Source organism: Prinia subflava, chromosome 23 (genome assembly GCF_021018805.1).
Source record: "Prinia subflava isolate CZ2003 ecotype Zambia chromosome 23, Cam_Psub_1.2, whole genome shotgun sequence".
Classification (NCBI taxonomy): Eukaryota; Metazoa; Chordata; class Aves; order Passeriformes; family Cisticolidae; genus Prinia; species Prinia subflava.
Window position 1 is genome coordinate 3,609,962 of NC_086269.1, and position 26,051 is coordinate 3,636,012.

At 63.3% G+C, this 26,051-nt stretch overlaps 2 protein-coding genes across 3 annotated transcripts; one reads left to right on the forward strand and one right to left on the reverse strand.

Annotated features, from left to right (window-relative positions):
• The first annotated feature begins 61 nt into the window (after window positions 1-61).
• PACSIN1 (protein kinase C and casein kinase substrate in neurons 1) lies at window positions 62-15,842 on the forward strand. Its single transcript, XM_063418573.1, has 10 exons — window positions 62-652; window positions 10,403-10,535; window positions 10,877-11,033; window positions 11,149-11,384; window positions 11,532-11,687; window positions 12,015-12,190; window positions 12,372-12,492; window positions 12,575-12,699; window positions 12,830-13,023; window positions 13,350-15,842. Exons 2-10 carry the CDS (start codon window positions 10,473-10,475, stop codon window positions 13,457-13,459), a joined length of 1,338 nt encoding a protein of 445 aa, XP_063274643.1. The 5' UTR covers window positions 62-652; window positions 10,403-10,472; the 3' UTR covers window positions 13,460-15,842.
• Window positions 15,805-23,289, reverse strand: SPDEF (SAM pointed domain containing ETS transcription factor). Of its 2 annotated transcripts, none has more exons than XM_063418604.1 (6): window positions 22,968-23,289; window positions 18,171-18,644; window positions 17,737-17,934; window positions 17,598-17,645; window positions 17,041-17,181; window positions 15,805-16,944 (listed from the first exon to the last, which is right to left on the reverse strand). In XM_063418604.1, exons 2-6 carry the CDS (start codon window positions 18,616-18,618, stop codon window positions 16,766-16,768), a joined length of 1,014 nt encoding a protein of 337 aa, XP_063274674.1. In that variant the 5' UTR covers window positions 18,619-18,644; window positions 22,968-23,289; the 3' UTR covers window positions 15,805-16,765. The 2 variants fall into 2 exon arrangements, with proteins under 2 accessions (XP_063274674.1, XP_063274675.1); XM_063418605.1 differs by lacking the exon at window positions 22,968-23,289 and adding an exon at window positions 22,059-22,256.
• Between the last annotated feature and the right edge of the window lie 2,762 nt (window positions 23,290-26,051).

The following is a 26,051-nucleotide window of genomic DNA, read 5'->3' on the forward strand; positions in this document are numbered from 1 at the left end:
CCCCCAGCCGTGACATCCCCCCACGGCCCCGCTCGTGTCACCCGCAGCTCCCCGCGGCCCTTCGGAGCGGGGCCGTACAGCCCTGCCCGCTGATCCCGGAGAGCCGCGGGTGCCACCCCGGGCGAAGGGCTCGAGGCTCCCTCAGGCACCGCAGCGCTCTGCTCCCCTCAGCGCCCGCCATTCCCCCGCCCCGTCTGAGGGCTCTCGTTGCGGGGCTGCGGTGGGACTGCAGCCGTGTCCCCTTGTCACACCCCGTGTCCCCCCCAGCCCGGGGCTCTCCCGCCCTGCTTGGGGGTTTGAACCCCCCGGGAGCGACAGGAGTGGGCTCCGGGGGAAGGGGACACGTCCCCGCTGTCCCCCTCAACACGCCGGGCACGGGGCACCCCCGGAGCAGGGGACAGCAAGAGGGACAAGGGGGGCGCAGGGAGCCCCCGCCGCCCCTGGGGTTTATTGCCATCCTCTCCGCGGTCGCGTTGTCACCTTGCGCGGCCGAGGAGCCGCCGCGCCGGGCCGGGGATTGGTCGGCTAAAAATGCCGCCCTAATCTCCGAGCTGATCTTTACCCCCTCCCTCCGCCCCATCTGCCGCGACCTGGCCGCGATGCGCAGCGCCGGCCCCGGGAGAGGCTCCGCCGCTGTCCCCGCGGCCCCGAGGTACGGCCGGCGGGGCGGGCCGGGGGCGGCGGGGGGCGGAGGGCTGTGCCCGGGGGGCGGAGGGGATGCCGGGGACCGGGGCGCTGTGACAGCGCTGTCCCCTCCGGTGGTTGAATCGCGCCCTGGGAAACGAACCCGTGCCCGACGCGTTTTAAGTGATTTCCAACTTGTGCCGGACCGTGCCGGGTTGGGAACGGGAGGGGTCGAGGGATGCGCCGCATTCCTGGAGCTGATCCTGGGGCTTTGAGACCGTGTCATCCCCTCCTCTCTTCCTTTCGGAGGAGCTGGGGCGAAACTCCCACAGGGTGACCCCCAGGATGCTGCGACAATTGCGGCATCCCCCGGGAGAAACGCACACCCCGGCTCGTCCCACGGAGCAGGAGCTGTCCCTGCCCGCCTGGCACGGACATGCTGCCCATGGACACTGTCCCTGTCGCTGTCCCTGCCTCTGCTGCATCTCCTACTCACAGCTCCTGCACCTCCTGCCTTGGAAATGGCAAAGCAAGTGCTTTGCTAAACGGATTAGAGCTTTCCCGGCAGCCTCCCCGGCTGCTCCCGCATCCCTCGGCCCCCGCGTCGCCTTCCCGGGCAAACCCCATCCCTAAGCCAAAAGTCCCGGTCGAGGCCGTGGCCGCAGTGCAGCAGAGATCAGGCACTGCGGCTCCCGGCGCGCCTGACCCCGAACACCCGGCCGGAGCCCTGAGGGTCCTTCCCACCTCCTGGGGTTTTGTGTTCCCCTTGCAGGAGGGCAGAGAAAATCGGGGAATTCAGCAGGCAGCGGCTCGGCCAGTGCTGGAGGTGCTGCCCTGCCCTGGGGTCTGCACTGATCTGTGCCCCCCTGGCCGCTTTCTCTACCTCCTCTCCCTCCTCTCCCAGGGTGTGCGGCCGCCGGAGGGGCTGCGGCAGGACAGGAGCAGGATTTAACCGTGAAAGGATTGAGGGAAGAGAGCCCAGGCACTGGCAGGGGCCCACAGTGACGTGTACAGGGCAGGGCGAGAAGGGAAGGGACATCAGCAAAGCGCGTCAGCGCCAACCGCGGCCGCGTCCTGAGCCCAAAGGCTGGGCTGGGCTCTGTGCAGGATCCCCCTCGTTGGGAATGCCCTGTCCCCAGCTGTGCCAGTCCCTGCCAGGGTGGGATGGCACGGGGATGGAGCCAGGCTCCTCCAGCACAGTGCCTGGCACGGCTCTGCCCAGGGACAGACTTTGTCCCGGGGGTGCCAGCCTGGCGGGCGTTTGTGCAACACCTCGAAGGCAAACTCTGGACCTGCTGAGCTCCTGCGGATGATCCTGGAGGAGGAGAGGCCGCCTCCAGCCGGCACCTTGCAGGGGTGGCCAGGGCAGTGTCCGGCTGCCCCCCGGCGTGGCACAGCGTGGGGGGCCGGAGGCAGCGAGCCCCAGCAGCGCTGTGGCCGTGGGTGAGATGTAGGGGCTCCTCAGGCAGCTGCCTGCAGCCAGCTCCGCGCTGCTTCCCTGGAAAAATGGAGCCTTTATGTCCCGGCCCCAGCCCCTTCCCCGGAAGGGCTCGGAGGATGCCCCGGCCGGTCACAGGCAGACAAGAAGGGGATTGTTTCGGTGGGATTTGGGTTTCTGGGAGCACCTGCCCCGCGCGGGGCCCTCCACAATGGCTGCCTGTCTGCCGCAGAGCCGCCAATTATCCTCCGCGCCTAATTAGAGATGCAAAGCAGCGCTTGCATTCTCCCAGCTCCCCGGAGGGCTCCTGGGACCGGCGGCACATCCGCAGCGGCGACGCTGCCTGGGCATGGGGCGAGCGTGGGGCACCCCATCCTCCCCCCGAGCCCCAGCGCTCCGCTCTGCCCTGGGGAGAGGCAGTGCAGGACAGGAATGCGCCCGGGATGCTTGGGATGCCCTCTGCCCCCATCCACACCAGTTTTCCCTGGGCTCTCCCATTGCTCCCAGAAACAGCTGAGCCCCATAACTCGGGGCTCTGCGGGGATTTAGGGAACACATTTTCCGCTCCTTGCTTGGGAGGCAGACGGGAGCTGGCTGTGCTCAAAACCCCCCCGTTCGTGCGAAGGCCGGCACTCCTGCCTGGGTGATGGGCAGGAGGCTGATCCCTGGTGGCATCTCTTCATTCCTGCCCGCTCTGGCTCCAGCAGGGATCACGGTGTGGGCTCATGTGCTCCAACTTCTCCGTTTGTGCTCACGGAGCTGTAATTCCAGAGCGGCAAGTGGCCTGATAAATCAGGGCTTATTTCCTGCCAATACCGTCTGCTGCTTCCCACAAGGAAACTCATTTACAGGAGGAGAAGTGACTTACCACTGAAAACAGTAAACGGTGGGATGGTGAGAGCCGGGGAAAAGTTTGTCGTGACCGAGTTTTTGGTGAAGGAACTGAGGAGGCAGAGATCCCGCCTTCTCACTGCATGGAGCAGCCCAAGCTGCAGGGAAGGAGACCTGAGTTGATGCCACCATTTGTGCAGACCACAAATCTGGTGGCAATGGCTCTCTGAACTGGAGAATCCCTCCAAGTCATTGAGGTCCCTTCATAACCATCCTGGAGAGTGTTTGTCACCTAATGTTTAATGCCAAGGACATTTTCCCCTCTGCAGCAGGGATGCTGTCAGGGCAGATGGCAGCTGGGACATCCCAGCAGTGACCCCGTGCTGAGAACTGCCAACTCACTGCTTGAAAGGACCATGACCAGTTTTTCAGCACCCTCTGAATAACCCTGAAACACCAACAGGCAAAGATCCCCCGCTCCTGAAGGAACCACCACCCATCCCACTCCTGTTTGGGATTGGGGGCATTGAACCCCCGGGGTCTCAGCCCAGCTGCAGCCGGGCGTGGAACCTTCCGGGGGCCGTTCTGTCTGGCCGTGAGGGGGGCTGGCTCGGGTGGCACGGAGCTGGAAGGAGCCGGAAGGCAGGCGGGCTGGAGAGCCCCACCGAGCTTCATTACGCAGTCAAAGGCGCTTGTTAGGGGAAAGCTGAGCCGGCGTCAGAGGCCGGCAGAGCCCCCCGGGACCGGGTCGCATTCTCTGGGCAACCCGATCCCGGCGGCAGCGGCCCCGGCAGCCTCATTACTGCGGCTTCTGCAGCGGCTTCGGTTACTCGCCTGGACGCTCTCGTCTCCTGCTGGCTTTTAATTTCCCTGACATCCCCCGCGAGCGGGGGGATGCAGGCGCAGTGTCGGGGAGCCTGTCATCACCCCCACCCGCATCCTGACGACTTCCAGCCCCCTCTGCCCCCGGGACTCCCATCCCCTAACAAGCTGCGGTGACCCCGGGGCTTGGGAGGAGGCAGATGGGCAGATGGCAGTGAGGGGGAGCTGCCCTGCTCCCCTCCAAGAAGCCTTGGAGGGTGCAGCCCCCTCATCCCCTTCCCCAGTCCTGCCGGGGGGAAAAGACTGTTCCTGATTCTCTTGCCAGCCTGTTCCCAGCTGGCACATTTGGCAAGGAGGCGGCACCGGCTGCCTCTCCGAAGGCGTTTTGGGGTGTTTGTTCCTGCAAAAGCTGTGGCTCAGCCCCAAAACCCCCCTGCAGCCGCAGGGGTGACAGAGAGGCCAGGGCAGCAGTGGAGGGAGTGCACGGCTCTGTCCCGTCCCGTGCAGGAGGGACAACCACCCCCGGGCTAGCAGGACCAGGAGCCCCGGGGGGATCCCCAAAGAGCCCCCCGACCGCGTGGCCCGGGGGGAACGAGTCCAGTTAGACCCTAACAGAGCCCGGAGCCCGACCCCGTCATCGCCCGGCCGTGGAACCCACCCCCCCGGCCGTGCCCCCGGGCCGCAGCCCCCGCGGTGGGGCGGCCCCGGTGGGTGCCCTGGGCGGGGGTCTGGGGCCGGCGGGCCGGGCTGGGGCTGGCGGCAGTGCGGACCCTCGGGGTGGGCGCGGGCGCGGGGATGGGGGGGTCCATTCCCCCCTCCCCCCCCCCCCCGATGATTTTCGCAGCAGCGGCTCCATCCCGGTTGCCATGGCAACGGGCGGCTCGGGCAGGCGCGTGCCCGCGGCCGTGCGCGCCGCCGCTGCCCGGCGGGAGCGGAGCGAGCGGAGCGGAGCGAGCGGAGCCCCGGCCTCGGGCCCCCGGCCCCCCCGGCCCCCGGCCCCCGGCAGGTGAGCGCGGCCCCCGCGGGGGCAGCCGGGTCCACTGCGGCGGCGAGCGGCGGGACGGCCGGTCCCCTGCGGGGGTGGGGTGCGGGATGCCGGGGTCCCTTGCCGGGATGGGGTGCGGGATGCCCGGGTCCCTTGCGGGGATGGGGGCACGGCGAGGGGAATGCTGAACAAGGACAGGGCAGTGAGGCATGGCTTTGCACCCCCCGGCAGGACACAATGTCCCCTGGTCCCTTCTGCAAGCCAGGGAGGTTGGGGGGGTGTATGACCTTCACCCCCTCTGTGTGTCCCATGGGGTGCTGGGGAAAGGGACACCCCTTCTGCAGTGCTGCTGCACTCCCGGGCTTGTGCCTCAGTTTCCCCGTCTGCAAATAGTGGGGGGAACTTGTGCTGCCCGTGTCATGGCTGTCCCCCTGCCCAAATAACCACCCTACCCCATCACTGACCCCTCTCCTTTCAGCACCGTCACCTCAGCTTCTCCCTTGCTGCCCCCCCATCTCCCCACTTCCCTGTCCCCTCTGGCTCCAAGTCCATTTCCCCACCACAGCCAGGTGAAATTCCACTGTCCCTCCACCTCTCCTGCTGCCCACAGCCCCTTTTGCCTTCTGTCACCACCAGCTCCGGGTCCATCCCACCGAGGCTCAGGGGACGGGACCCCCGTGCCAGCGCGTGACGCTCCCCTTCACCCCCCCGATGCGGAAGCGGGGCTATGGCACTGCCGTATCCTCCACCATCCCTGTTTGCCACTTCTGGGTTCAATTGCAAACCTCATCTTTGGATTTCTGCCTAAACCCGGCTCCCGGGACCGCACAAATCCCCACTCGGTGTCCGAGCAGCCTTGTTTACCGCGGCGAGCCGAGGCAGCAGGATGAGACAGAGCTGCAGAGCTGGGCAGCCAGTGGAACCCCCAGCTGAGGCTGAGCCCCCTCTCCCTTCCCCAGGCCTGAGCACCTGCAGGGGGTTGGCAATCCTGCTGCTGCTGCCCCTCCCGGGATCCCCATCCACATTCCCCATCCGCATTCCCGGCACATCCGCTGTCCCTGAGCTGGGCTGCGGGCTCCCCTGGAGAGACGCTTGCGTTATCTGCAAATGCCAAGCAAGCTTCCAGAAATTTTTGCACGAGGCTCCAAAAATCCCTATAAGATTAACGGGTGCCCTGAGCAGGGCGGTTTTGGGAGCGCAGGGGGAAGGGGAAGGTCTCTGCAGAGCCCACATGAGCTGTGAAGCCAATCGCTGCCAGGGCTTGGAGCAAATGCGTCTCCCCTGGCTACTGCAACCTGGCAGCACCTGGCCCCCGGCAGCCTCCCGTCTGTGCACAGGGCACCAGGCTCCTGGTGCTGCTCCTGGATCGCTGAACCTCCTCTCTGCTTTGGGGTCCAGCAGGTCCCCAGGCCTCAGATCCCCCCATCAATGCAGATGACCCTGATGGGCACAAGGAGGCTGCCACAGCACATTCCACCCAGGATTTGCTGGAAAAGTGGCTCCTAGAAGTTCCCCACCATTACCTACATGCCCCCACCAGGGTCCTGCTGCCCTTGCAGCCACCTCATGCACTGCTCGAATGCCGGGTCCCAGGCAGCCCCATGGTGCTGCTCTGGCCGAAATCCCATGGAGAATCACCCACCATTCTGGATTTGGCTCTTTGCCCAAGGGCTCCGGCCCTGCTCATGTTGCAGCCAAAGGGGGCTTGCCAGGGAATTCAGGAGGGACCCTACATGAGCCTCCTCCCATGGCAACAGCACCCTGGAAGGGGTCAGGCTCGCCTCCTGCCTGGCACTGGGCTTGGTTTGATGATGAGGGGGCAGGATGGGTGCTGAGGTTGCTCAGCCCTGTGCCCTGGGTGCTGCTGGTGCAGAGCTGCCAGCGTGAATCAGCAGCACCCACTTAACCATTTCCTCACAGGATCCCCATGGGCTCTGGAGGGGGCCACACCACAGCCAAACCTCTCCACCCTCCCTGGCTCCCAGGAGCATTTCCCTGCCCCAACCCCATGGGACCAGCCCTGGGGTGGGAATCCCAGAGCTGCTCATCTGGGTCAGAGTTGAGCAGCAAACCAGGCACAGCTCCTGCAGCTGCAGAGCCTCTTGTGACACATTTCGGTGTCACGGGTTTTCCTTGGGACCTGCCACTGCCAAGTGCCTTGGCCACCTCACCCCCCATGCTCAGACACCTTAACCCCTGTGTGCAGCCATCTCAGCCCCTGCATGTGGCCACCTCAGTCCCTGTGTGTGGCCACCTCAGCCCCGTGTGTGGCCACAGTGGGAGCAGCAGATGGGCTCTGGTACCCGTGGTGGATGCAGCACGGCAGCCCCAGAACGTGGTAGGAGATGCTGCTGCCAGGCTCCTCTGGACTTCCTTGGCTGAATCCGTTTGTCTTTGCCATGAGTGGTTGTCACGTGGCCACAGTGGTGCATCATGGTGGTAGTGGTGCTGTACCCTGAAATGGACCCTCAAGCTGCCCTGTGCTAAGGGAGAGCAAATGACCTTTCCTGTGGCCAAAAGCCCGAGGCCCAGCCCGCTTGTTTGGATTCCCACAGACCAGTGCAGCTCCCAGTGGGGATTGCTCCTGCCCTGGATGCTCTCAGCAATGGTCACTCACCCACTGCCCTCCCAGCAACGGGGCTCACACCTGGCGTGAACCTCCTGCCTGGGGACAGGATGGGGACAGGAAAGGGGACATCATCTCGCTCTGTGCTTTGCTCCTCTCCTTGCAGTGCATCTGCCACCATCCTGCCTTAGCCAGGGGCTCTTTGCAGCACAGGAACCTGCACCAGAGGCTCTGCAGCCACTCCTGGCCCTGGTCCCCACTGGGTTCAGCCAGTGTGCCCAGAGGCAGGAGTGTGACATCCCCAACCCCTGCTTCTTGGCTGCAGGAGAGATGCTGGGTCTGGGACAACAACACACCTGGAGAGAGCAACCTGGGGACAGGGGACAGCAGGACTGGACTGTCCCACCTTGCTGGGGACAGGGCTCTGCCAGCCAGGGCTCTGCCATGGGGCTGCGGGCAGCTGCCCATGCCCTGCCCGCTGTGTCAGCAGCACCAGCCTCTGCATTGCAGCAGCCTCTGCCTGCGCAGGGCCACGGCCACGGCCCGGCCCCCACGGAGGGCAGAGACCCCCCTGCAGCAGCAGGGCAGCCGGAGCTGCCTGGAGGCTGAGGAGAGTTGTGTCAGGGCTCAGGGCCGAGGCTGACAGGAGAGACGCGCAGGGGGGCCGCCTCTGCAGGAGCGGCCCAAGGGCACGTGGAGCAGGAGCTGGGACAAACTCCACTGTCACTTGATGCCAAACGCTCTGCGGCTTCTCCCTGGCAGCTCCGTGGAAGCGAGGGGGCCAAAGCAGAGCCCCCCAGGCCGAGGGTACCCAAGCATGGCAGCGCATGGCTGGGGCTGGCAGCTCTCCACACCGCGGCTCGGCCGCCGGCTCTGCAGGCGCCAGGCATCACCGCCAGCCGCCCTGATGCGAGGTGATGGGCTGCGCTGGCAGGGCTGGGGGCTGGCAGGGGCTGGCAGGGGCTGGCAGGGGGCAGACAGGGGCTGGCACATGTGGCACAGGCGGCCGAGGCAGCCTGGCACGGTGGGGCACACGCACGTACGCGGCTGTGCGAGGATGGCCGTGCGTGGGGGTGCGTGGCAGGAGAGTGGCAACGAGGCGGCAGCGTTAGCTGGGAAGTGATGCAGAGCCAAAAATAACCCCCGGGCTGCGGCTCGGACCAGGTAGTGGCTTGGAGAGGGAGCTGCGGCAGCCACGTCTGCAGTGCCCCATGGCATGAGGGGCTCGCTGGGGGCAGCTGGGGCTGGCACTGTGCCCGTGGGCGCTGGGGTACACCCAGCCTTGGGTGTGCTCCCTCCCTGCAGTGCCCATCCCAGCCCCAGCACGCTGGGGATGTCACCCTGAGGGTGCCCTTGCCATGCCAGCGCAGCCTCTGCAGCAAATCCCAGGGGCACAGACCCGGGCACTGCGCTGTGCCCGCGGCTTTCGGGGGGGATGATGCCTGCAGCACCTGCGGGGTCCCTTGGGGCAGTGCCAGCAGGGGCTCTGTCACCACTGCAGGTGCACCGGGACAGCCTGCAGGTGCTGGGGTGGGGAGGGCAGTGGCAGTGCCGTGGTGCCAGGCAGGAGCGGTGGTGGCACTGTGGGTGCCAAGGACAGTGACCATGCTGTGGGTGCCAGCCAGTGACAGGGGCTGTGCCGTGGGTGCCAGGCAGGGACAGTGGCAGTGCCATGGGTGCCAGCCAGTGACAGGGGCTGTGCTATGGGTGCCAGGCAGGGACAGTGGCAGTGCCATGGGTGCCAGGCAGGAGTGATGTTGTTGGTGCCATGGGTGCCAGGCAGTGGTGGTGATGATGCCATGGGTGACAGGCAGTGGCAGTGGTGGTGCCATGAATGCCAGGCACGGTGGTGCTGTGGGTTCCAGTCAGGGACAGTGGCTGTGCCATGGGTGCCAGAAGGAGTGGTGGCGGTGCCGTAGGTGCCAGGCAGGGACAGTGGTGGTGCCGTGGGTGCCAGGAGGAGTGACGGTGGTGCCGTGGGTGCCAGGCAGGGACAGTGGTGGTGCCGTGGGTGCCAGGAGGAGTGGTGGCGGTGCCGTGGGTGCCAGGCAGGCGCGGGCACCGCGTGCTGCCAGCTGCGGGGGGACGCTGCTGTCCCCCATCCATCTGCGTCTCGGCGGCTGAGTGAGGGACAGTCACGCGTTTATTTTTAACCGTCTGGGGAGGGTGGAGGGGATTGGTGCCTCCCTGGTTATATCACTAAATCCCTGCCAGGCCCTGTTAGTTCCAGCACAGCGAGCCCTGTGCTGTGCTCCAGTAACTGTTTCAGGTCCCCCATCCTCCTGGGGCCATGCCCTGCCCCGGCCTGGGGACACCTCAGGGCCAGCTGTGCGCACAGCTGGGGAGCGTGGGCACTCACCAGTGTTCCCCACAGGACCCTGCAGCCCCAGCCCTGCCCTCCCACCCCACCACGGGGCAGAGCACAGACAGCTGGGCCTCCCTCTGCCCATTCCACCTCCCCGAGGAAGGGATGGTGTGTGAGGTTCACGGCCGCACCTCTCTCCCCTTTGGGGACAGAGCAGGAGGAAATCTGAGCTGCTCGTGACCACCGTGTCCCCATCCCGGTGGCAGATGCCAGACAGGATAGGCCCAGTGCTTTCCTATGGAAACACTGTCCACATCCAGGGCAGGATGGGGATGATGAGGAGAACACCTAGGAAAAGGCCACCACAGTCCCCAGTCTGTCCCCATGCAATGCCACCCCCAGCCACCAGCCCCCTCCCAGCTCTTGGCAAAGTGGCAAAGGGTTAAGCCACGCAGCGGGGCCACGTGACGCTCCGGGGATGCCGTTTTTCTGAAGATCAGGACGGATTAGGGTGGAATATCAGGACGAGAATTTCTTGGGCGGCGCATCCCCTGACCCTGCCATGGCCCCTCGCCCAGCAGCTCCCAGTGCTCAGCCAGGCCCCGGCCGGTGAGCGCCCACTGTGCTGCTCCCCATGATTCCCTCCCAGCTCCGCTGCCTCCGGGGGCGTTTGGATGGCACCAAGAGGGTGGTGGGCACCAGAGGAGTCTGTGAGTCCAGCGCTGTCCCCATGCCTGTCCCCTGTACCCGGATGCTTGTCCCACAGAGCTGTTGGCAGGGGGAACGGGGGTCCCCTGCAGCCCCCGTGACTCCCCTCTGCTGTCCCCTCAGTGCATGAGGCTGGTGTTTGCCCAGGAAACCCCCAGCGCCTGCTCCAACGCCCGAGGCAGCGCCGGGAGCCATGTCGGGTTCCTATGACGAGTCGGCATCGGCCGCCGAGGAAACAACTGACAGCTTCTGGGAGGTGAGTCACGGCCATGCCCTCCTCCCACAGACCCCACCGTCACTGTCACTGCACCCCGGGCTGTCCCCTGGGCTGGGGGCTGCCCTCCCTCCTCTGCCTGAGAGCATCCCTGCTGTGGTGGCTCTGTGTCTGAGCTGGCTCTGCCAAAGGTCTCAATCCTGGCTGTCCCTGAGTGACAGAGGGGTTGGAGGGAGTTGGGCTTGAGCAGCCCCAACCCAAAGCTCCATCCCTGCACCCCCAAATTGCCCAGTGCTTCCCCTGTGGCCACCCCAGACCAGCCGGGGCTGAGCCAGGCAGGGTGGTCACAGCCCCCACACCTGCCTGTCCCCTGCCCGTGCCAGGTGGGGAACTACAAGCGCACAGTGAAGCGAATCGACGATGGACACCGGCTCTGCAACGACCTCATGAACTGCGTGCACGAGCGGGCCAAGATCGAGAAGTCGTACGCGCAGCAGCTCACCGACTGGTCCAAGCGGTGGAGGCAGCTCATTGAGAAAGGTGCCACGGCTTCCCCAGGGGAGGGTTTCCCTGGATCCCTGTGCACCATCACAGCTTCACCTGGCAGAAGCAGAGGGGCTCAGGGTGGTGCAGTGACCCCCAGCTGTCCCCGCAGGTCCCCAGTATGGCAGCCTGGAGAAGGCGTGGGCCGCGATCATGACGGAGGCGGACAAGGTGAGCGAGCTGCACCAGGAGGTGAAGAACAGCCTCCTGAACGACGACTTCGAGAAGGTCAAGAACTGGCAGAAGGACGCCTACCACAAGCAGATCATGGGGGGCTTCAAGGAGGCCAAGGAAGCTGACGATGGCTTCCGGAAAGCCCAGAAGCCCTGGGCCAAGAAGCTCAAGGAGGTGAGGGGAGCCCAGAGTGTCCTGGGGCATCTCTGAGTCCCCAGGTCCAAGTCTGTGTGCCCAGTCCAGGCTGGGAGAGATGCGTGGCAGGGGTTGGCAGGGGGCTGTGACCACTACTCTGATGTCCCCTCCCTGTCCTCCCCACAGCTGGAGACAGCTAAGAAAGCTTATCACCTGGCATGCAAGGAAGAGAAGCTGGCCATGACCCGGGAAGCCAACAGCAAGGCAGATCAGTCCAACACTCCTGAGCAGCAGAAGAAGCTCCAGGACAAAGTGGAAAAGTGCAAGCAAGACGTGCAAAAGGTGAGAGGCACTGCCCTGTGCCAGACACGTGGGGCATTGGGCAAGGGAAACCAGTGGAAATGGCCACCACATCCCTTTCCCCTCCATCAGTTCCCATTTTCCCACCCCTGTGCTCCTGGAGAAGGATAAGGGCTTGCAGGCAGTGCTCAGGGGAGTGTGAGCTGGGCAGGGATTTACCCCACTTATGGAGGCTGATTCCACCCACTGAGGCTCCTGGCTCGATTGGGCTCCCCAGCTCTGGTATCCCTCAAACCAGACCTCTCAGCACCCAGAAACGACCTCTGGGGCGTTGGAGGTACAACCAGGCTCCCTCCTGCATTTTTGCAGACTCAGGAGAAGTACGAGAGGGTGCTGGACGAGCTGAACAAGTGCACCCCGCAGTACATCGAGAGCATGGAGCAGGTCTTCGAGCAGTGCCAGCAGTTTGAGGAAAAGAGGCTCAACTTCCTCAAGGAAATGCTCCTGGACATCAAGAGGCACCTGAACCTGGCCGAGAGCAGCAGGTAGGGACAGTGCGGCCTGGCCAACACGAGGGTCCCCAAGGGGTACCAGAGTGGCAGGAGGCCGTGCTGGGCCTGGCTCCCCCTGGTGCCTCGGAGGACCCGCACCCTGCCAGGTGACACAGCCTGGGCACGTCCCTGTCCCCAGGGACACACAGCCCCCCAACCACGTCTCTCCCCGCAGCTACGCCAACGTGTACCGGGAGCTGGAGCAGACCATCCGCATGTCGGACGCACAGGAGGACCTGCGGTGGTTCCGCAGCACCAGCGGCCCCGGGATGCCCATGAACTGGCCCCAGTTTGAGGTGAGGCCGGGCGCCCCGGCTGGGCGCTGGCAGCCCTGCGGGGCAGCCGGGCACTCGTGGCTTGGTCACTCTGTGCTTGCAGGAGTGGAACCCGGACCTGACGCACACGATAACGCGGAAGGAGAAGCAGAAGAAGGGCGAGGGGGTGGCCCTGACCAACGCCAGCAGCGCGGGCGACACGGGGGCTCAGGCGGGCGAGCGCGGGAGGTGAGGGCCGGCGTGAGAGGAGGCGCCATGAGGGGCACGGCCTTTGCCTGTGCCCACGAGGACATCCCCATGTTTGGGGACGCGGGATGTCCTCGGTGACAGCCACCCCTCCCTGTCCTCCCCCTCCCAGCGTGAGCAGCCACGACCGTGGGCAGACCTACAGCGCCGAGTGGTCGGACGACGAGGGCAGCAACTCCTTCAACACCAGCGAGGCCAACGGCGGCGCCAACCCCTTCGACGAGGAGTCGGCGGGGAAGGGCGTGAGGGTGCGGGCTCTGTACGACTACGACGGGCAGGAGCAGGATGAGCTCAGCTTCAAAGCAGGTACGGTCCCTTGGCAGTGCCAGGTAGGATGGGGCTCGTCTGCTGGAGCTGTGGGTGTGAAATGCCTCAAAAAATTTCTGAGTTGGCCCAGCCCTTCTAAAAGTTGAACTGTAGGAAAGGGGAAGGCAGAAGCTGAGCTTAGATGCAGAAAGGACAGGGGCAATGGTGGGACAGGGCACATGAGGGCTCATGGGTCACCCCTTGCCTTTCTAGTGTGCCCAGGATGAGTCCTGCAAACCCCCAGCAGCTCCATCCCGGGGAGAAAAACGGGGTGGGAGAATTCCCAGCACCTGCAATGAGCTCTTCCCTTCCTCCTTCCTCTGCAGGTGATGAACTAACCAAACTCGGTGAGGAAGACGAGCAGGGGTGGTGCAAAGGGCGCTTGGACAACGGGCAGCTGGGGCTGTACCCCGCCAACTACGTGGAGGCAATCTAAGTCTTGTGGTGTGCTCCTCGTCACCGTCAGCAGATAAATCCACCCTCCGTTGTCTCCATCTCTCCACCAGCCAACCAGCCATTCTGCCGTCTGGTCCTTCACTCCTCACCCTTAGAGATTCAGACATATTTTCCGACCAAGCTTTTATTTTTTTAAGAGTTGTCTCCGAAGAGTATTTTGCATAGTCGCTTTCTTCTAAGATTACGTGAAGCGAAAGATGACGTTGTCCGTTCGTTTACGTTAGTTGAAATTTTTTTTTTTTTTTTCTGAGCGAAAAGCCGATACCTCAAGATCTTAAAGCCCAACCAGTGAGAGCTCCTGACTGGTTGGTTTTTAAAGATACTGAAATCATGAGCCGCCTTCTGATTGGCTGGAACTGTTCCAAAATGCACGGGCGCCGAAGTTCCTGGGACCAACCAAATTCATCCCAGAAAACCGAGAGGGATTGGAGTCTGACTCCGTTGGGTTGGTTTTGGTTTTTTTTTTTTTTTGTGTTTCCATGTTCTCCCCAGTTCATCCTCCCGCCCCGAGGAAGGGGTGAGTGCCCCCTTCAGCCCCGCAGCCATCCTTGAGATGCCCAGGTGAGGTGGGAGCAGCCCCGCCATGGAGCTTGCTGGCATCTCCTCAGCTCCCTCCTCCTCCCGGCTGGGCTGTCAGCGCACCTGGAGCGGGCAGGGGCTCCCGAGCCGATGCCCGGTCTGTGCTGCAGGGAGCAGCATCGCCCTTCGGGTGGGCACATATCCAACGCACACCAGATCCGGGTGAGATGGCCCCCAAATCCTGCGCTGTCCGGAGAAGGAAGGACCCGGCAGGGCCCAGTGCTGCTGGAAGCACCTTCGTGCCCAGCCTGGGATAGCGAGGACTGCCTTGGCCACTGCTGGGGACGGTCCCCATCCACCCCTTCCTGAGGAGAGGCAGGAGCGGAGCAGGGACAGGGGATGAGCATCGCAGGCTACCGGCAGGAGCTGCAGCCGGAGGAGGAGGGCTCCGGGTACCCAGAGCAGCTGCCTGGCGAACAACAAGACACGCCAAGGCAGGGGAATGGCCGCAGGCTTTGCCTTTGCTTGTCCCGCACGGAGCTCTCCCCCTCCTCCCCTGGGCTCTGCCCTCCGCCCCCTGCCTCGGGCGCGTTTGCCATCCCGAGCTCTCCCTTACAGATCACCTCGCATTTCTTTCCATACCATCACCCTTAGCAGCATCAATGCCATCGGCTTCCCGCACGCTCCTCCTGCTCCTATCCCGCCCCCTCCGTTGGTTCGTGAATTTTTTGGCCCCAGGGATGCAGTGTTCTCGTGGATGCAGGGGAAGCGCCGTGTGCTGGGCACGGTGGGCGGGAGCCACCCGGCCCCTGCCAGGTACCGGAAAAAAAAAACCCCACAAAGTCAGAAAAGACCCAACCAACCACCTGTCTCAGCAATGCACCCCGGTTTTTGTACATTGATTGTGTAATTTAAGAAGTATATATATAATATATATATATATCTCGTGATTGTATTTCCGTGGATACAACAACAAAAAGCAGCAAGAGAAAATAACCGAGCTCTGTCAGCGTCCTTGGCTGTGGGGTCTCCTTTGCTGTGCGTCTGTCTCACCCCCAGGGGCCGGGTTATGGACCCCCACGGCACCCCCGGGTAGTGACACCCCCACCCCGAGGTTCTGGGGTGCAGCAGGATGGGGGGCTCAGGTGTATTCCTGGGGGCTGGGGGGTCAGGGGGAACAGCCACTGCCTTTGGGGGCTCCTGTGCCACTGCCAGACAAAGCCTTGGGAGGCTCATGGAGGGGCTCAAGGTTTTGGGGCTGTTCCAAGCACCAGCCCTGACCCAGTGCTCTCCTGAGCCTGCGAACAGGCACATCAGGCTGATGTCACCTCCTGCCATCCCCCACCCTGCCAGAGGACCTGTGAGGGGGACACGAGACCCCGGAAACCACAGGCACCCCCAGCCCATCCCCACAGTGCCCCCACCCCATCCGCGTCAGGCGCACACAGCAAATCACAAGGGACACTTTGCTTTTTTTTTCTTTCCCCCCACATTTTTTGTTTTTCCAGCCTGTTTTCCAAAGGCCAAGGCAATTTTCCTCCTTCCCCTGCTCCTCACTGCCCTCCATCCCTCCCGCCAGGATGTGAGCAGGGCTGTGGATCTGCTGCTGTGGGAGCAGCACGGAGCAAGAACAGAAGGGAAAGGCAGAAGCTGGCACCAGCAGATTTTTTAAGGGAAAAAATCAAAAGACCAAGAGCCAGGTGTTTTTCCTTTTAAGTTCCCACAGAACTTCCCTGGAAGCCTGGGCCACCCCTCGGCATTTGAACCTAAACCACAGCTCATCACCAGCCAAAACCAAAAAGCAAATAAACAAATAAAAAAACCTATAATATAAAAGATCAACATTGCCACAACTCTGGTGCAATGAGTGGGTGAAGCAATTCCCAGCTCTCTGCCCCAGTCCAGCCTCGGCAGATCACACTCTGGATTTATTGTCCAGAGGGAAATGGCAAAGCTGCCATCTCCATTTCCCCAAACTCCGGAGTCAGGCAGTCCAAGTAAAATCCAAATCAAGGGAAGAGTTTGTGCCAGGGCACAGAACCTGGGGCCTTAGCAGGACTCTGGTGGCCCCATGCACAAGGATGTGGGACCCAGCTTGGGGTCTCCCCGCTGTGCACAGCCCCACACCCACATTTACAGCTGCTCCCTTTGCAGAACTCCCGTTTGCAGGCCCAAATCCCTGTGAAGGGGAGAAGCTGAGCATGTCCTGGAGTGAAAAGCAAAGGGGGGATGCACCCATCCCAAGGGGGTGCCCAAGGTCTCCAGTGGCACAGCTGCCATGGCAGGCAGCACCCCTGGCTGGTGCCAGGCTGCTCCCACGGGGGTTGGGACAGGAGCCCAGAATGAGCAGCAGTGGATGTGTCCCTGTCCCTGTGGGTGTCCCTGTCCCTATGGGTGTCCCTGTCCCTGTGGGTGTCCCTGTCCCTGCTGGTGCCATTGTCACAGCTCATGCCCCAGGCTTTTTCCTCCCTGAACAATGACTGGGGTGAAGCCACCTACAGCCAGAACTCGGGAGGGAGCAGAGGAGAGGAGAGGGGACAAGCCCAGCCACACTGCCCACCCCTCCCATGGGGGACAGGAGCTCTGCACGGTCCTTGTCCTGCTGGAGGTGAGGGGGTCCCTGTGTCCATTGCCAGCAGGTCCTGGCAGGGGAAGCCTCGCACGCAGCCGAGGTCCTTGCTGCTGGCAGAGGCTCTCTGTGGCTGGGGCTGAGGGAGGCAGCGCGGCTCCCCCGCCGCTCCCGGCGCTCAGCCGCTCCCGCCGCCGCTCACACCGGGTGCACGAACTGGTAGACGAGGCGCTGGGAGATGTCGGGCTTGCGGATGATTCCTTTCTTGTAGTACTGCCGGATGGAGCGGCTCAGCTTGTCGTAGTTCATGGCCGGGCGGTTCTTGCGGATGCCCCAGAGCCGGGCCACCTGCGCCGAGTCCTCGATCTTGAAGATGCCTGGCAGGGGAGCGGGGCACGGAGGGTTACAGCATCTCCTGCCCCACCTCAGCCCCCCAGAGCCCGCCCCGGGGCCTCTGGAGCACCCCCGCCCACCTTTGTCCTTGTTGAGCCAGCGGATGAAGCGCCCGTAGTTGTGCGGCTTCAGCAGCAGCTCCTTGAGGAACTGCCAGAGGTGGATGGGTTGGCCGGCACAGGACGAGTCCACCTCGCTGTCGGCCCAGCCGGTGTCACCTCCTGCCACGGGAAGGGACGGGTGAGAGGAGGGGAGGGACAGAGCTCGCTGCTGGGCGCCATCCCCGGGAGCTGCTCGAGTCCTCGTCAGGGAACCCCGCTCGATGCCAGAGGCTCAGCCCAGGCACTGGGGCTGGGAGCTTTGCTCTCTCCTCCCTGTCCTGGAGCAGGGAGAACGGCTCAGTCCTGCCCTTCACAGCCCGCAGGGTGCAGGGGCTGTGGGACAGGGCCAGTGAGGGGTTCGAGCCTTTCCCCTCTGCTGCAGAGGGCAGCGAGGCTGCTCTGGGGCAGAGGGAGTGTAACCACACAGATCCCACAGCAGCAGCTGCTCCAGGGTAATCTCAGTGAAGCAGGGAGGGACCCCTCGAGCACCCCGGACCTGCCCGAAGCAGGAGTGGGGCCAGTGGAGCTGAACTCACCGCAGTATCTCACATCTCCGGGGGCAGCCTTCTCCTTCATCCAGGCGGCTGCAAGGGAGGAGCAGGGGATCAGGGGGGCATCTCCTGGTGCTCAGCATCCCCCACCCTCCCCAGCTCCCTCCCGCTCCCTGGCACCCACCAGACTTCCAGATGTCGAGGTGGGCGTGCAGGATGTCGCCGCAGGCGGGCGAGCGCTGGCAGAACTGCTCCTCGGACATGGCACACAGGTCCTTCCCCGACAGCTCCTGGAAGGACTTCCCGATCTGCGGCAGCCGGTACTGGTGCTCCGTCCACAGGATCCACTTCTGCACGTTCCCGGGGCTCCAGTCCGTGGGGTCTGGGGGCAGAGGGGGTGAGTGTGGCCAGCCAGGAGCCTCCCCCTCCTCCTGCTGTGGAGCAGCTGCACCCCCAGACCCTCACACAGGGCTGCAGCCCCCAGGAACCATCCCCTTCTCGCATGGGGGAGCAGCCACACATCCCAGACCCTCACACGCAGCTGCAGCCCCTCAAATGCAGCACGGCCTTTCCCCTTTCCCTCCCTGGCTGCCATAGGAGAGCGCTGGGGGCACCCACCTGCGGCGATGTTGAGGAGCTTGCAGGCTGTCTCGATGTCCTTCAGCACCTCGCCCACCACCATGCTCTGCACCTGCTCCAGTGAGTGCTCCACCAGGTGCAGGCTGTCCTGCAGGTCCCCCTCGGGCCCCAGCCCCAGGCCCTGGCTGTCGATGATGGGACACTGCTCCGGCTCCTTCCTCGCCTCGTCCCGCCCGCCCTGGGCGCTGCTGTGGGCCGGTTCCCCGGCACCCTTGGCGGCCCAGGCCGTGTCCTCGGGGTAGAGCATGTCGAAGTAGTGCAGGCAGAAGGCTGGCAGGGGCTGCTCGGGGGTGCCGGGGGGGCTGGGGCTCTCCGGGCAGCCCCAGCTGCGGGGGTCGGGGTCCCTTGGGGGCGGCAGCAGCGCGGGGTCCGGCCAGGCGAGGCGGCCGGGGGGCAGAGCGGTCAGCCCGGGGCTGGCACTGCCCATCCCTGCCCTCAGCGCCAGCTCCAAACCTGCCCGGGGAGGAGAGAGGGGCAGAGCTCAGCCCGGCTCCGCTCCTGCCTTCCCGCCCGGCAGCCAGGCACAAAGGGAGGAACTAAGCCTGTTAGAGGGGAAAAACCCTGCAAAGAGCCCCAGCGTGCCCCGCCAGCCTGTGGAGCAGTGCGGGGTCAGCACGGCTGGAGGGGCTGTCCCAGGCTTGGGAGGACTGAGAGCAGCAGCCAGCAGAGAGAGGGAGCTCAGGAGAGAGCAGGATCTGACCCTGTTCAGGGTCTGGCGGTTCAGAGTCTCCCCAGGGGTTGCACCCCAGGCTGGCAGCAGCTCAGTCCCGGGTGGAGCTGAGGCGGGGGGGACACTGGGGGGCTCCCCAGCACCTGTACAGGACAGCCCTGGGGTGACAATGGATGCTTGAGGCACAGGGACACGTTTCTGAGCATGGAAAACATCCTCTGCTGCTTCGACCTGAGGCACAACAGCCCCCAGGCCCAGCTCTCCCAGCAGGGACCAAGCCCAGCACCTCAGCACCCGGTCCTTGGTCTCTGCTGTCAACCCCCAGATGAGAACTTTCCTTGTAAGACAACATAATTGCAATTATCTTCACCCTCTTGCAAGAAAAACTACCCAAAATCAGCCTGTCCCCATCTGTCTCTGCATGCAGGGAGTCCCGGAGGCCATGGAGAAGAGGATGAACCTGCTGAATTTCCATGGCAACACCAGGGAATGGCTCCATCCATGGAGAAACCGCCCCAAAAACCATCCTGAGACTTTGGGAAGGGGAAGGCCCTGCCAGGGAGAAGCTGCTGATGGGCATGGCCAGGGCACTGCCCAGCCCCTCCACCTTCAGCATCGCATTTTACAAGAAGAAGAAGAAGAACCATCTCAAACTGGTGGTTTAAAAGCAGGAAAAGGAGCTTTAGCAATGGAGCTGGCACCAGGAAAGGAGAGTGCAAAGCTTGAAACCCCTCAGGACACCAGGCAGCCCTGAAGGGGGACAGGGGAAGGGGGTGCCCTGTTGCTCCAAAGCCCATCTGGGGGGAAAAAGCTTTAAAAGATGTGAGAGGAAAAGACCCCACAGGGCTCCTGCAGGCAGAGCACAGCACGGGGGTGGTCAGTGAGGGAGGGACATTGGGGACCCAGCCCCATGTCCCATGCTCAGGGGGGAGTTAATGCAGCTCCTGAGGATTCAGTGCTCCCAGGAACACGGGATCTGAAGTTCTGCATCGCCTGCACTTGGGGGAAGTTCATCACTTCATCCTTGGAATAGCCCAAAGAGCTCAGAAAAACCCATGGAAGAGCCAGGGACACCTACACAGCACCCATGGGAGCCTGAGCCTGTGGGGAGCTGGGGAGGGGTTGTGGTTCAGGAACTGGAGCCCACGTCCCTGCGTGGTTTTGGTGGCACTGCAGCAAGGAGGAGGAGGGAGAGGAGGGTGCCCAAACCCACTTCTGGTCTGGGGCTGCCTCCACCATCCAAACAGTTTCCCTGAGAGATGGTGCCTGCTTCCAAACCTCTCCTTGATTTGCTCAGGATTAAAAGAAGAGCTTTAGGAGATCAGCCCTAAATCCAACCTCCCGCTGCTCCCAGTACAAAAGGGAAGTGGTAACAGCTTGTGCAGCTCCTGCTGCTGCATGGGGATCTCTGGGGAGGGGACTGGTGCCTCATTCCCAAAGCCTCTGGGATGTTCTGGAGTCCTGGTTCATCCTCACACACGGATCCAGGGCTATGGGACCACCCTCGGGAACACTGCAGGATGGACGGCCCCATCTTCACCCTCATCCTGTTCCCCTCCTCCCAGACGGGACCAGAGGGACCCAATCCCTGGGGAAGTGTCCCCAAAAGCCCGAGCTGTGCCCCACCAAGGGTGCTGTACTCTCAGGGCGGGGGCCACTGTTTGACTTTCTCCCGCTCTGGCACGCGGGCGGCCGGGCTGGGTGGGACCTGTTTGCACTGAGAAGCCACTTCAGGTGGCCTTTTCCCCCTCTTTCCCTGCCCCTTTCCGCATCTCCCTGCAAAAGGAGAGCTGCAGGGGCAGCCCCAGCTGCACTGGCCCAGATGGCACCCAGAACCCTCCCCACTCCCTGCCCGAGCCCAGCGAGGCTGAGCTGGGCATTGCATCAGCCTTGGCAGACACTGCCCAGCTGCTGCTGCTGGGGCTGGGATGGGCTGGGGATGGGACTGGGAAGGGGTGATGGGACTGGGATGGGGGTGATGGGACTGGGAAGGGGTGGTGAGGCTGGGAAGGGGCGATGGGACTGGGATGGGGGTGATGGGACTGGGATGGGGGTGATGGGACTGGGATGGGGTGGTGAGGCTGGGAAGGGAGATGAGACTGGGAAGGGTGGTGGGACTGGGATGGGGCTGTGGGACTGGGATGGGGCTGTGGGACTGGGAGGGGGCTCCTGCACCTCCCAGGACATGAGGCCAGCCCAAGCTCGGGGCTGTGGGTGGTGCTGGGTCACAGCTCAGCTCCACAGACCCTGCAGGTGAGGGGGATAAGAATGGGGCCAAGGAGCCCCGTGCCAGGGTGGGACACGAGCACCAGAGAGGGTGGAACGCTGGGATCAACCCTTGAGAGGGAGAGGGAAAAAAAAAAAAAAAAAAAAAAAAGAAAAAAAAAGAAAAAAAAAAAAAAAGAAATTCACCCACCCCCCACCCTCGAACAATGGGTCCGTTAATTAAAATCAAATCTGCGGTGGAACAGGTTGTGCCGGAGCTCGGGAAGCTCTGTGGGACCGGGGAGGGGGGGTTGCCCGCTGCGGGAGGGGCGCTGCCCGTAATCCCGGGATGTCTCCCAAGCCCCCGGGCACTTCCGAAAGCCCTTCCCAGGCAGCCGAGGTGAGGGATCAGCGCCAGGCTCCGGGGTCACCTCCAGCCTCAGGCTGGGGACAGGGATGTGCTCTGCTGTCCCAGGAGGAACTGGGGATGTGTGGGACCCAGAGCTGTCCCAGACTGGCCTGGAATAAGCAGGAAAAGAGACCTGGGGTCCCTGCACCAGCCAGGGCTGCAGCGGGCACCCAGGTGGGTGCTCGGAGGCTGCCGACAATTTCAGATCCTGCCTGCACGTCCCATGCGCCCTGCAAGGCCCAGGGTGACAGCTGTGCCACGTCCTGCTGCCAAACCCTGTGCCACGCACCCTCCTTATCTCTGGGTGGAGGAAGGATTGGCCAAAACGTCCCCACAGCCAGGGCAGGGACTGGGGACGGTGGTGGGGGGCTGGGGAGGTGACAGAGCAGGGAATGGGGGAGGTGACAGCCCAGGGGACTGGTTCTGGTACCTGCACGGTGACAGGGTTGGGGCCAGGGCAAGCCCTGGGCTCACTCTGATGTACCCCCGGGGGGATGCAGCCCATCCTGGGGGCCCTGGACCCTTGGCTCCCCTCCAGCCTCCTCCAACACCACCGAGGTGCCCTGGCTCCTCCTGCTGTTACCTGCATGGCTGCTGGCACGGGGACCAGGTGTCCCCACGGGTCCCCACGCTCTGGGTCAGGCTGCCCTCTCCATCAGCACAGGGAGGCAAACAGCAGTGACAAGGGACAGGCACAACCCGCCAGTGACCTGAGCAAAGCCTGGTGCTCGGTGTCCCCCCGGTGAGCAGCAGAGCTTGGTGTTCCCCATTTGGGGCCAGGGAGCCCCTATTTATAACAGCACCTTCCCCCCGTGCTCCCAGCCCCAGGGAACACCGGTATTGTGGGGATTTGGCACCCTCACGGCGTTTGTGTTTCACTAACCGAGCAGAACCACGAACACCAAACCCGCAGCCAAAGCGACTTTAGGGCTGACAAAAGAAAAACCACCGTGGCAGGAAAGCAGCTGGGACAGTGCAGGTCTGGAGAAGGGGCTCAGCTGCACAGAGACACCCCCGAGCTGGCAACTCCTCAACAGCCACCCATGAAGGGTCCTGGCTGCTGGTTTGTCACACGGTGCCCCAAAGCTCCTTGTCCCCCGCCTGGCACAGGGGTTGGTGGAACCCTGGGTGTCCCAGCTGTTCCCAGGTGGGCTCAGGAGGAGCCAGCCCCAGGAGTCCTGGCCCTATCCCACCCTCCTTTCATGAGCAGGACGAGGTTGCAAAGACACAAAAATAGCAAATCCTGTTTCATTTTGGGTGACACCATCCAGAGAAATGTCAGGAACCTCTCACTGAGGGACAACCTGTTCCTCTTTAGCCCCAAGGACATCCGAAGGTGCAGGGAGATGTGGGATGGGATCCTGGCACGGGACAGCACCGTGCCCACCCCAATTGGTGCCGAAAGCAGGACCCCCGGAGGGAGGGAAGGTGGGCTGGGTGGGTGCTGGGGCAGCACAGGGAGCCGGGGGTGGTGGCAGCGCGGGCGCCTTACCTGCAGGGTGTGCGGGCTCAGAATCCACATGGGTGCCAGCGCAGGGTGCGAAGAGCCGTCCCTGCGGCGCTGGGGGCCGTGTCTGCGGGGACCATGGCCCCGGGAGAGGTGTCCCGGCACGGGCAGGGAGCAGCAGCGCCGCGCCCGGCTCAGCGCCCGCCCCGCGCCCGCAGCGCGGCCGGGCCGGGCCGCATCGGCCCCGGGTGGGCACCGGGGGCGGGGGCAGGGGGAGAGCGGGGCACCCCGAGGGGCTCCGGGGGCAGCACAGGGACGGAGCCGCCGGCGGCTGTGAGAGGGGCAGTGAGTGTCAGGGCTCAGCCAGAGCCTCGTTTGCCCATTATATCCAATTCCTTCCTTATTTACCTGAACAAACAAGCAGCGCTTACCTCAGCCGAGGTGTTTGAACAGCCCGGGCCGGGTTAACCCTTGGCAGGTGCATCCAGGGCGGGCTCAGACCAGAGCGGGCCTTGGGAGGGGAGTGGGGCAAACACGGGCACCGTTAACCCCTTCCAAACCTCACATGGGATGAGACAGGGACAGGGACAGGGACAGGGACAGGGACAGGGACAGGGACAGGGACAGGGACAGGGACAGGGACAGGGACAGACACCTGGCTCCTCCTGGAGTCAGACCTGCAGCACAGAGACCTGTCAGTTGTGTGAGTGTCCATGGCATGACATCACTCCCAGAGCAGGCTGGGCCATGCTGGGGCCAGGAGCATCCCTGAGGGATATCCCAGGAATATCCCTGAGGGATACCCCAGGAATATCCCTGAGGGATACCCCAGGAATATCCCTGAGGGATACCCCGGGAACATCCCTGAGGAATACCCCGGGAATATCCCTGAGGGATACCCCAGGAATATCCCTGAGGGATACACCGGGAGCATCCCTGAGGAATACCCTGGGAGCATCCCTGACCCCAGCCCCAGAACCATCCCCTGCTGCAGCCAGGGACAGAGCCTGGGAGTGAGGGTGCACGGAGCTGTTGGGGGTGAAGGCAGCCCCCGACAGCAGCCAAACCCTCCCACCTCAGGGACACAGTGCTGTCCCTGCCCGGGGCTCCCTGGCTGCAGGACGGGGCACGGGGACACAGCCACAACGTGCCGCACTCCAGGCCCAGCTTGTCTCCACCAGCATGAGCAGGAAAAAGCAGTTTTGAGTGAGACAGACACCGAGCTGGTATTTATTGTCTTTTTTTTTAGCACACGAAGCAGGCAGGGCAGTTCAGGCAGTTCTCCTGTGCACGTAGCGCTGCCAAAACTGAACTCCCCCGTGCCCTAAAAACCCACGTCAGACCAAACCCCGCCACAAACACCCGCGGTTGGCCCCACGTCACCACGGCCCTGCAGGCACGTGGCCTGTCCCCAGCCACAGCGGTGGCAGAGCTGGCATCCCTCGCTGCCCTGACCCGGGGCAGGCACAGCCGATAAAGCACCCTCGGAAATGTTTGCCCCGAGGAAATGAAAACCCCGGAGGAAGGAGACCCCGGTGCGAGCACTATCGGCAGCACCAGGAGTTTCTGCCTCCCTTTGAATGCCTCAATGTTATCTTATCGTGGGGAAAGCTCCCCCTGGATCAGGGCTCCCATGTCCCAGGGGAGTTCTTTCCCCCTGTTTTGGTAAACACAGGCCTGGGACACGTGGCAGTGGCTGTGGGGGGACCCAGGGACAAGCAGCTGTGTTGGGAAGCTGCCAGTCCCTGCCTGGGCTTTGCCAGGGGTTGGGCATGTTGGATTGGGATGTGGCACAGCCAGGAGGGGGTCCAGGCCACCCAGTGCCTTCCCAGTGCTCCTGGCAGCCACAGCAGAGCTCCCCAGCCCACTCAGAGCATCCAGTTTGGACAAGGCCCCACAGCACCCAAAGCTGCTTCTGTTTCACACCTTGGGATCCCCGGAGGGCACCCTGGAGCAGGAGAATCCCCGCACAGCCCTCCAAGCATGGATCCCTTCCCCACAGCACAGAAACACGAGTGTGTGGCTGTGGAAACTGCAGATGCAGAGTGCAGTCACGTGTAAACTCGACACCAACCTGGCAGCAGCCGTGCTGGGAAAGCACCGTGGCCATCCCGCCCTTCCTGTGGCCGCCCCGCTCCTGCCCCACGGCTGGGCTGGGGCTTGGGGGATGTCTGGGGAGCAGGGTTTGGTTTGCACGGGCTGTGCAAGCTGCATCTGCTGTGACACCACCTCCAGGTCAGCCCTGTTTATTTGGTTTCTTTACAACTTTTCACCAGAGCAAACACCAGACCAGAGCACCAGGAGGTGTCAAAGCAGAAGAGAGCACGACTGTGGACACTGGGCAGTGTCAGATGTCACCAAGCACTGGGCAGTTCCCAAATCCAGAGTATCCCAGACCTGGGTCATCCTGGGCTGTCTGGGAGCTGTTGCCAAACTCACACCTCAGTCTGAAAGAGCTTTACCTACTTCTCTTATCGGTAACAGCGGGATCTCGATAACAGCAAGAGATTAAAGGGAAAAACATTTGCTTTTCTGGGCTCGGGGAGAGCTGGGCAGTGTAGCACAGCGCTGCAAAAGTGGGTGAAAGGCCCCAAAATGAGACCTCTGCTTCCCTCCCAGAGGGCTCGGGGGCTGGAGCCACCCAGTGTCACCAGTTTCCACGGGTTCCAGCTGTGCTGGGCTCTGGCCACGCCAGGCTCTGGCCACACTGGGCCGTGCCGGGCTCTCCCCGACACCTTTCGCAATCGCGGCTCGGCACAGCTCTGCTTGCACATGCAAACCAGGAAAAGGAGGGATTGCAACACCTGAGGAACAACAAAAGAGGGAAATGCAGTCTGGCTTTTCTGCCCGTGTGCGCAGATTTCGGTGCTTTTCCCTTGTCCTCCCTGTCAACTCATCAGCTCCGATTCCGGTGTCTTTTGCCGTTGCTGAAAATTCAATGCTTGGGAACGCGGCCGGAGGGGAGAGATGGAGAAACGAGTCATGAATCAGCCTGGAGGAATCTCTGCCCACCTGCCTGCAGCTAATCTCTGGCTGCATCACAAGAATAATAGATAAGCAGTCATGTCACATATAATAAAACTATTGAAGGCCCTTGATGTCACTGCACAAACCACAGAGAGCATGGAG

Bases quoted from the DNA above. Each gene is read 5' to 3' on its own strand.
- PACSIN1 (XM_063418573.1), top strand. From the start codon at position 10,473: ATGTCGGGTTCCTATGACGAGTCGGCATCGGCCGCCGAGGAAACAACT. The intron at 12,191-12,371 runs GTAGGGACAGTG...CTCTCCCCGCAG, and splicing joins AACCTGGCCGAGAGCAGCAG to CTACGCCAACGTGTACCGGG. The intron at 12,493-12,574 runs GTGAGGCCGGGC...CTGTGCTTGCAG, and splicing joins TGAACTGGCCCCAGTTTGAG to GAGTGGAACCCGGACCTGAC.
- SPDEF (XM_063418604.1), bottom strand. From the start codon at position 18,618: ATGGGCAGTGCCAGCCCCGGGCTGACCGCTCTGCCCCCCGGCCGCCTC. The intron at 17,935-18,170 runs GTGGGTGCCCCC...CTCTGCCCCCAG, and splicing joins GCTCCTCAACATCGCCGCAG to ACCCCACGGACTGGAGCCCC. The intron at 17,182-17,597 runs GTGAGTTCAGCT...TTCCCGTGGCAG, and splicing joins CGGAGATGTGAGATACTGCG to GAGGTGACACCGGCTGGGCC.